The sequence below is a fragment of the Tachysurus vachellii genome, chromosome 14 (genome assembly GCF_030014155.1).
Source record: "Tachysurus vachellii isolate PV-2020 chromosome 14, HZAU_Pvac_v1, whole genome shotgun sequence".
Lineage (NCBI taxonomy): Eukaryota > Metazoa > Chordata > Actinopteri > Siluriformes > Bagridae > Tachysurus > Tachysurus vachellii.
Window position 1 is genome coordinate 21,270,049 of NC_083473.1, and position 9,769 is coordinate 21,279,817.

General features: G+C 39.2%; 1 protein-coding gene across 1 annotated transcript in view; it reads left to right on the forward strand.

Annotated features, from left to right (window-relative positions):
* Positions 1 to 196: 196 nt before the first annotated feature.
* Positions 197 to 9,769, forward strand: part of scamp2 (secretory carrier membrane protein 2) — a 9,640-nt gene continuing 67 nt past the window's right edge. The window contains exons 1-9 of the mRNA XM_060886832.1: positions 197 to 354; positions 3,704 to 3,778; positions 4,430 to 4,516; positions 4,681 to 4,795; positions 4,949 to 5,077; positions 6,064 to 6,223; positions 6,865 to 6,966; positions 8,547 to 8,664; positions 8,747 to 9,769. The exon at positions 8,747 to 9,769 is cut by the window's right edge and continues 67 nt beyond it. Coding sequence (XP_060742815.1) covers positions 298 to 354; positions 3,704 to 3,778; positions 4,430 to 4,516; positions 4,681 to 4,795; positions 4,949 to 5,077; positions 6,064 to 6,223; positions 6,865 to 6,966; positions 8,547 to 8,664; positions 8,747 to 8,893 — 990 coding nt within the window. The 5' untranslated portion in view covers positions 197 to 297 and the 3' untranslated portion in view covers positions 8,894 to 9,769. The remainder of the gene's footprint in view (positions 355 to 3,703; positions 3,779 to 4,429; positions 4,517 to 4,680; positions 4,796 to 4,948; positions 5,078 to 6,063; positions 6,224 to 6,864; positions 6,967 to 8,546; positions 8,665 to 8,746) is intronic.

Below are 9,769 nucleotides of genomic sequence, written 5' to 3' on the forward strand. Positions count from 1 at the left end.
TACGTGTAAAAAAGAATAGTTTTCCATTTATAAGAAAGACATAGCTTTTATTAAAATATATACACACACACACATACTCTATACTGTACTTGGTGGAGAAAATAAAGCTCTTATGGATATTTAAATCTCGACAGAGTGATATAAATCAATATGTATTGTATGTATTGTATTGTTTACGTGCACATAGGTGACGCGCGCTTCAGCCGTTTGCGCATGCGCAGAGTGTAACAACTGCGGAAGTGAGGAGAGCCCGCGAGCGTCCACAACTGTTACGGTTTCTGGCCAACTTTCGTCAAAATGTCAGGTTTCGACAGTAACGCGTTCGAAAACGCAGCAGACGTCAATCCTTTTCAGGTAGGACCGTAATATTTGTTGGGTTAAACTTTGTACATTTCCCTGCACACCAAGTTTTGAGTAGGATTTCTCAGAAAGCCAATGATATGGGTTTAGGCTCAGGTCCTCATTTGATTGACGTGATTGTGAGCCAATCAGCTTTCGACTTTACTTTTGTAGGCTGACTGAAATGTAAGGAAGTGGAAATGCTTGGCGCAGTTTTTGTCATTTTACAAAGATTACAACGCCTGTGATATGAGAACGTGTTTGTTGTTATGGTGTTTACACATAACGTACTTCATCATTCAATCCGATTATATCTTAGTGAACCTTAGACTGACTGCTTAATGCTGTAGGCCTTTAAGCCTGTTGCGCCAAAATAACGATAAAAACACTACAGCTGCTTAACAAACCGGAAGGCGCAATTTCCATAGTTTTCATAACATTATTATTATTATGATTATTATTATTAATACTATTTATTAATGTATTTATTTATGTATTTATTATTATATCCAATAATATTTATTTATTAGTTTATTATTTATTAATAATAATAATAATAAACATATTTACGTATTTGTTTTTGTATTGTTGTAAAAATATATTTTTATTTATGTATTATATCCAATAATATTTATTATTATTATTAATTGTTTTATTTATTTGTTTATTTATTATTATATATAATATGATGATGATAATAATAATTATTATTATTATTGATGCTAATAATAATCATTTTTATTTTTGTAATTTATTATATATAATAATCATTATTTATTTCTTATTAGTAGTAGTAATAATACTATTTATTTATTTATTTATTTATTTATTATTATTATCTTCAGCCTATACTGCCTTATTTTCAAGAAACGGTTTGTTGTAATATATAATAATATTGTTTGTATGAAATTAAAATTTCTCCCATTTTCCACCCAACACTAATAATAATACTTTATTTCTAAAGCACTTTTAAAACAACCAAAGCTGAACACAAAGTGATGTATATCATAAAATACAGATAACAAAGTAATTAAATAGTAACAAAATAAAATAATAACAGCAGTAAATCAGAATTAAATAAAAACCAGAGAATTGAAATGCGTTTTCAACCGGTTTTTAAACAAGAAAACAGTGGGTGCCTGTCTGATGTACAGAGGCAAGTTGTGCCATAGCCTAGGAGAAGCAACAGAGAAGGCAGTCTCCTCTAAGCTTCCTCTTTTACCTTTTGGTGTCCAGAAAGCATTTGATTAGCTGATCTAAGAGAACAGGCAGGACTGTAGGGGTGAAGCAGTTCCTTAAGGTATGTCGGGAGCTGACCATTTAAAGTTTTATAAACAGATAAAAGCACTTTAAACTGAACCCTATAATACACCGGCAGCCAGTGAAGTTAGGCCAAAATTGGTGTTAAATGGTCATACTTCCTTGAACCAGTCAAAAGACGCACAGCAGCATTTTGGACTAATTGAAGGTGAGAAAGATGTAAATGTAGAAAGAGAAGACTGACTAAGACCAATATACAGTTCGTTACAGTAATCCAATCGAGATATAATAAAGGCATGGATTACCGTCTCAAATTGTTGCCTGGACACACACAGTTTTATTTTTGCCAGATGGGGAAAAAAAGCTGGACTTCAACACTACATTATATCTTACACCTTTATCCAAGAAAACAAACCTTTTACTTTCCACTTCCTGAAAAGAAGTTGTAACTGTCTAGTAGATTATTTACATGTGAAACCGAGGTTGTCCAGATAGATAGATAGATAGATAGATAGATAGATAGGTTCTTTATTGTCATTGCACAGGGCACAACAAACTTAATTGACAGTCCTTATGGTGCAAAAATAGACATAAAAACATATTGCACGTGTGAACAATGTATTATAAATGTAACTTCAACGATAAAAGTCAAGTTTAAATAATATTCAAGTATTGCACATTCGGGGTCTTCTGTACAGATTTGTGGTTGGAAGTAAATAAAAAACTTCCAGGTGGTGTTTTTTTTGGTGTTCAGTTCTCTAATGGAGTTGGCTTTGTTTGCACAAATAAGACACCACCCTATAGACACAAAGGAAAAGATTTATGTCATATTGTAGCTAACAAGAACCAGGGCAGATTGTGCAGCAGTAATAACATAGAGTACGCTGTGTTTTACAGTCCATGAAACTCCATTTGTTTTTTTTTCTACATCGTATGTGTATGAGCTTGTTTTTCAAAAATATGGGACATTAGTGTACGACCTTCTATAAGATCATAAAATCTACGAGGCTTAGACTAATTGGTTAGCAGAATTATTTCCACTTGAGGTTTCTCTTTTCTGTTCTATCACATGTAATAACAATTAAGAATATATATATATATATATTCTATAATTGTTCATTTGGGTGTGTATTTTGGTCTTTTCCACTTTTTGTATCCCTTCAACCTGAGGTGCAGGAAATTCTTTCAGAAATCCTTTATTTTATAGGTATCCATTTTTGTGGTCTGATGAAATGTTGGTTTATCTTTACGTTACTCACATCCTGGAACAGGAGAATGGAGCAGGTGGCTTTCTCTTTCTCTCCTGAACACTGCTTTGGGAAGTGATCGTGCCTCTTATCGCCTTTGTGACGTGACTGCTCAGTGTTTGCTTTTAGGGCGTGAGCGATACAAAAATAAAGTTAATGGACTAGCCAGTTATTTAATCTGGCAATTTGGTATTTAAAAAAATACAATCTTCAGTGGCTGTAAGGAACTAATGGTGAATTTAGTCTGTAGACCAGAACATGGCCTGAGCTGTATCTTTTTGTATAGATAAGGTATAGGAGCGATCACTTGAAAGGAAAAAGAAATCTTGGCCCTCTCGTATTGTTGTGCAACATTGAAAACGAACACCACTTTAACTCCATGCGAATTCTTCCACGTGTGACCCGAGACGACTCCATCTTACGGAAGCGTTGAAGATGGCATGAGGTTAGCCATGATGTGTAGCTCTGAATTCCTCCTACGCTGGAATTCAAAGACTTGAATGCTTTATGAACATTATGCCTCATAATGCCTCATTATGCTTTGGCATGAAAATGATATTGTAACAAGTCCTTGCATTATTGTTTAGTAGATCTAAAGTGTTTCGGTGTTGTATAATGAACTCAAATCTGGGCTTTAAAACCAGTAAAGGATCTAAACCTTTTGAATGCGGCAGTAGAGTCAAGTGCACCTCAATATTAAATGTTAGATGATAAGAGGTTTAGGCATGCTTGTCCTGCACAGCGTATGTATTTTGAGTCTGGTTTGTTCCTATTAAATAAACCCAGTTTGTGAGCTCTGCATGTCCGAGAGCTGAATCACGGCATCCTAATAAACTGTGATAATTTGTCTCTTTCAGGATCCTTCTGTCACACAAGTGACCCATTCTGGAGATCATATGCATCAGTACCAGCCTTTCCCTGACAATAACTCTGTAAGTATTCATAAGGGAGTAAGTAATATCTCGCATGATACAATGTCTGAAAGTTCATCAGGAGGTGAAACCCGTGTGGGGTCGAGGTGCGCAGCTGGACCGGGATCCAGTGTGGCGCAAGAAAAGTTTTAAAGCTTGCACACTGAGCACATTTACTCCAATGTGATTGTTCCTGCGGCCCCTAAAGCATTAATCCTTCGAGTCGATCGAACCCTGGTGCATCTGTGTTCACCTTGTGTCACACTCACGCATGGAGAACACAACACGACTCACCATATTTTTGTTTTTTGATTATTTTGGTCTTATGCACAGTAAGTCTCAACGTCTTTCCTTGTCGTAATTGGTTACAACCCAGGCGCAGGTTACTTCACTTCTAGAACAAGTGCAGACCCGAGTACGAATTGCTCAGGTTCGGTATCACGGTGCGTTTCCAGTCCAGTGACGGCTTCCATGTTACAAGTTGCGTTTTTTATTATTTTTTTTTTCTGACTTATTTGTTTCTATTTTGAAAAACAGAGCCAGACAGATAGAACACTTTCTCTTAGGAAACAGAAGGGTTACAACCTTTATCTTTGCAACGCATTACCCATCTATGGTATTAAGTCTATAAGCTGACTGCTCTTGTGTGTGTGTTTTGTTAATTGTGTGTAGGGAGATCTGACAGGCACCACTGTCCCAGCCTCTACTGTCCCGTCCCAGCCTGCCGTGCTGCAGCCCTCCGTGGAGCCGAGCCCTCAGGTCAGCATCAACATGGTGCAGTGCGGCAAACGCTTGTTTAAAAAAAAAAAAAAAAAAAGGCAGTGTAGCCAAATAGCTGTTTGTGGGCTCTTCCACAACCTAATACACTTTAGCTGAATGTTTGTGAAAGCACTGCAGCTGAATCCCATGTGCCGCTCCCACAGGCAGCCGCAGCCGCAGGCCAGGCCAATCTGCTGAGACAGCAGGAGGAGCTGGAGAGGAAAGCGGCCGAGCTCGAGCGCAGAGAACAGGAGCTGCAGAGCAGAGAGCGGATTACAGGTAGTGCTCGCAGCCTCCGTAGCGGACATGCACACGGCACCTAATCAAATCAACTGATTAATGGAAACAGACGTAGGACGTTTTAGTTGGTGCATACACATCTTCCCACTTCCTTATGGTGTCAGTAATCTATATTCCACTTCCTCTGCACAGGAAAAGAGAACAACTGGCCTCCGTTACCCAGAGTCTTTCCCATAAAGCCGTGCTTCTACCAGGACTTCTCGGAGGAAATTCCAGAGCAGCACAGACGCCTGTGTAAAATGATGTATTACCTGTGGATGCGTACGTGTTTACGACTTCTCATATACAAACAGTATTTTACGTGTATGTCTTTACCCGAACTTTGGCTAGCAGTCGGGTTAATTAGATTTCCACGTTAATTAGAAGTCTGTCTCACGCCAAATACTTTCATACGTCCGATTCTTCATAGACCCCCATAAAATGACAGTGTAGCTACAGAAATGTGCTTTAAAGAAATGTAAACAACAATCGGTGTGTGTGTGTGTTAATATACAGGGGAGTTAACAGTGGAACTATTTAACCATTCACATGTTGGTTTTTGTAAATTGGTACGTTTTATGCCTCACACCTCCAAGGTTGCGTGTTCAGTTTCCCCTTCCACCCGAGTCCTGCATGTGGGACAAAAGTATTTTAGTGACGACTCTAATGGACTGGAAACTCAGAATTGGGTCAGCAGTAACACCCAGATCTCACACTACAGATGAGAACATTAATGGGAGCAGAATTACAGTTGATTTGGAGCCAATGACTATTAAATAATTTCCAAAATAAAGCTTTAAAAAAGTAGCATTCATTCAAGCAGGGAGTAGTTTGCTTCTGGTGGATCTGTTATCATCATACAGTGAAATCTGGCAATGGGATGTGACCCAAATACATTATTTTCCCCTCTGATCGTGTCAAAAGGAGACCAGGGCAAAGCTTACAGCCCCTATAGATATTGTAAATGTCGGGATTCTCCATATTGCATGGCGGGTGGAGTGAACTTGAACTATTGTAGTTACAAACCTTTTAAAATGTATTAAACAGATTAGATTAGATTACATCAGATTTAGGTTGAAGGTTCTCCAGTAAGGCAGGATTAAAATTCCTCAGAATGGGTGTGACAGCTGCTGTGTTAAATGCAACAGAGATCTTATAACCTGAAGTTACTCGTCACACCCAAACTATCCAGAACTATTATATACTTCAGTATTCTGCTCTCATTTCATGTCTTATTATTGTCCCTTCTTTCCGTGTCTTCCTCTCAGTGTATTGTGTGACATTGTTTCTAAACGTCCTGGCGTGTTTGGCTTTCTTCACCGCTGATTCCAGTAACGGAGTGGATTTTGGCCTCTCCATCCTGTGGTTCATCCTCTTCACCCCCTGCTCTTTCCTCTGCTGGTTCCGGCCCATCTACAAGGCTTTCAGGTGAGGATCGCCACAGCCTTAAACATCCATATTAACCTATTTGACATATTAAAGGTGCGGTGCACGATGTTTAAAAAATGCTTCAGAAAACTGAGTCGGGCCAACAAACAAAACAAACGTGTAGCCAATAAGCAGAAAGGGGCGTGTCTTGTCAATATGCGGCGGAGAGAGTGTTCAATGCTCATGTGTGACATTAGCCGAAAGCGATTGAAACATTGACATGGCGGATACCTGCCGTTACCTCTGCCTCGAGTTCTAGGTGTCGAACGACGTCTTCCGCGTGAAACGGAGCTAAACCTTTCACGGTACAACACACAGTACTACAAATTACCATAGTATTACTCATCGAGTTCATTTATTGATAAAAATATCCCCTCGGCCAGCCGCCCCAGCAGGTTCCGCCACAATAGTTGCCTGGGTTACGTATGTATGTGTGGGCGGAGCTACCAAAACAGGGGTGACGCCCATTCGGGTTAGGGGCGTGTTTGTTTTGGTGATTTCAAACGTCAACATTGGCTTTCAAACATCGTGCACCTCACCTTTAATGTCTTTTAGATGGGAAATGCTTTGAGTAGCCAGTGTCACGTGTCGCAGAGGATTTTTGTCGTATTTTGTGACTGATTTTTCGTTTTCTCTTTTAGGAGCGACAGCTCTTTCAGTTTCTTCTCCTTCTTCTTCATCTTCTTCGCCCAAATCGCGGTGCTGATCATTCAGTGTGTCGGTATACCTAAATGGGGCAACAGGTGAGTGCGCGAACTCCTACAAATTGTCCGTTTCTTTCTTTTTATTCTAGTCAGAATATCTGCATGGGTGAGGTGCGAGGATGTGCGTCTCCTGAACATGAAAGTTATTCATTATTTCCACGACTTTTAAATAATTCTTCAAATAGGGTTAAACCGTAAACAACCCAACTTGACAGAAAGGTTGTTACGGTATGGAGACGATTTTATTAAAGGTCTCTGAGAGAGATGACTTTACTCAATTCTATTGTTTTATTGGTCAGAAGGTGTGGAAGAATTGTTTATAACAGTACAGCTCGGACCGCAGGTGTACATTAACTGATCTATCGTCTCTGTAGGGAGGAGTTATGAAGTGACTTGATGATGTCACATTAACAGATGGTATAATCTCGATATAAGGAAGTTTACTGGAAGGAGAGGTTCGTTTAGCATTTATGGAAAAAGTCTCGAATATATTCCTGACACGAGAGGAATCATCAGGACAGACGAGCTGCATTCATCTGTCATCCTAACTGAAAGAGGGAGAATAAAAGAGACTTATTGTAGTATCTATAAACATTCAGCTGCTACAATAAGTCAGACCTCGTACATTTCGTACAAGTCGTACATTAACTTAAATGGTTCACAACATGGTTTGATAACGATTCTTTATTTTTGGGAGGAAAAAAAAAACAATCGCTTGCAAATAATAAAGCTTAAAGGTATTATAGGAATAAAAAGCAGCACTCTATGGCTAAAAGTTTATGGACACCTTACTATCACATCCACATGTCCTTGTCGAACATCTCCTTCTAGATTTACTCCCCTTTACCGTTATAATAGCCTCCATTCTTCTAGGACGGCTTTCCACTAGATGTTGGAGCGTGACTGTGAGGATTTGTGATCATTCAGTTGTCAAAGCGTTCGTGAGATCAGACACCGATGCTGTATGAGTGATGAGGTCTGGGGTTCAGTCAGTGTTCCAGTTCATCTCAAAGGTCGGGGGTCCGTGCAGGACACTCGAGTTCATCCTGACTAACCTTAACTCACCATAACTCACCATGTCTTCATGGAGCCCAGGGGCTTTGTTGCACAGGGTCATGGTCATGGTCATAGTGGAACGGTGTTTGAGCATCTCGTTCTACTGAAGTGAAATTTATTTTAAGCTGTTGTTGCTGTTAGATAAATAGCTTGTTATTATAGCTTGTATAGCATTTATTTTATTAGTTTAGTTAATTTTAGTTTTTTTTTTTAAACTGAAGCAAGTACTTACTTCCTCATAGAAGCGTAATGAGATTTTTCTAACCCAAAGATCTCCTTTTATAGCCTCTCACTTGTGGAACTGGTGTCTTTGTGCTGATCTCTAAAGCTTTTGCTCTGTCTTTGCTGGAAGTCTCCATCTCCTTCTCCTTGCTTTAACACCATTTGGGCCTTTCCGCTCTTTCTTCCTCTGTGTCTAAAGTAGGTCTCTCTCCCTGCATCTCTCTATCGCATCAGTATTTTTTTTTCCTCTCCTCTTTCATTTATCTTCATCGTGTCGGTCATATTTTTGAACTGGTTATTAAAGGATTTTTTTTCTCACACTCCTGCTGTCTCGTTCATAGCGGATGGATTTCGTCTTTCACCATGGTCTCCAGCCACCTGGCTGTGAGCGCAGTGATGTTCGTGGTTGCGGTTTTCTTCACCGTGTGCGCCGTGCTATCGGTCGTCCTTCTTAAAATGGTACGTCTCGTATCTGAAGTTTACTAATACTAGAGTCTATAATCTAGAGTTCCTACTGAGTCGTCTCTGTGGCTGTTTTCAGGTTCACTCCCATTACCGCCACACCGGTGCGAGCTTCCAGAAAGCGCAGCAGGAGTTTTCTCAGGGCGTCCTCACCAACCGCACGTTCCAGACCGCAGCAGCGACCGCAGCCACCTCAGCAGCCCAAAGTTCCTTCCAAAGGAACTAATTTCAGCATGAATACAGCGCGACCAGAGCCACAGTGCCGTAGCAGGCTGCGCAACTCCCACCTATAATGCTTTGGCCTCTGGACTGCAGAGACAACACTTTAGGAGTTCACATAAAGATGTATGTGAAGCCGAGGGGATGAAGTTACAGCACTCGGTATCATGGCTGTATATTTGTATGGATGCTTTGTTTGAATGTGTTTTGTGATGTATATGTATGTATTTTTTTTTTTGCTGTAAACTAAATTAAAAGTTAGCCACGACTGTTAAGCTACAACAGAATCATTAGTGTCCGGATCACAGAACGACAATGAACAAAAAACCTTTTCTCCTGTGTCATGTCTGTTTAACCAGCTTAGTTCGCTTTACATTTGGCTAAATAATTGTTGTTCTTGAAGCTTTTTTTTTATTTTTATTTTTATTTTTTTTTAAGTAACACGTCCAAACAAAATTTAGTGTGCCTTGTAATTTCAAGCCTTATCGTATTCACTCGTTTAACGCATTCTGTCAAAGTGCCATTAATTTAACTATTGTGTTCTTTCCATTGCCAAATATACAAATTATTTTGAAACAGCACTGGAATCGAAAGTTTCACGGTTTATCACGTAAAGATTCGATCAGATATCAGCCAAAACACAACATCGTCCTTCCCTTCGGTTCATTTTTAATTACTGCTAAATTTCATAACGTACGATGAAGGATAACTATCCGAATTCTGGTGACTGAGCTCTGCTTTGCTTGTAAATATATCAAGAGATTTAATATTATCTAATGTCGAGTAATTGCGGCGATTACGCTTTACGCAAAAAAAAAAGTTTTAGCATGTTTGAATTTTCTAAACAGAAATGCGTAGAGGTTTTTTGCACCTTAAAGAAGGG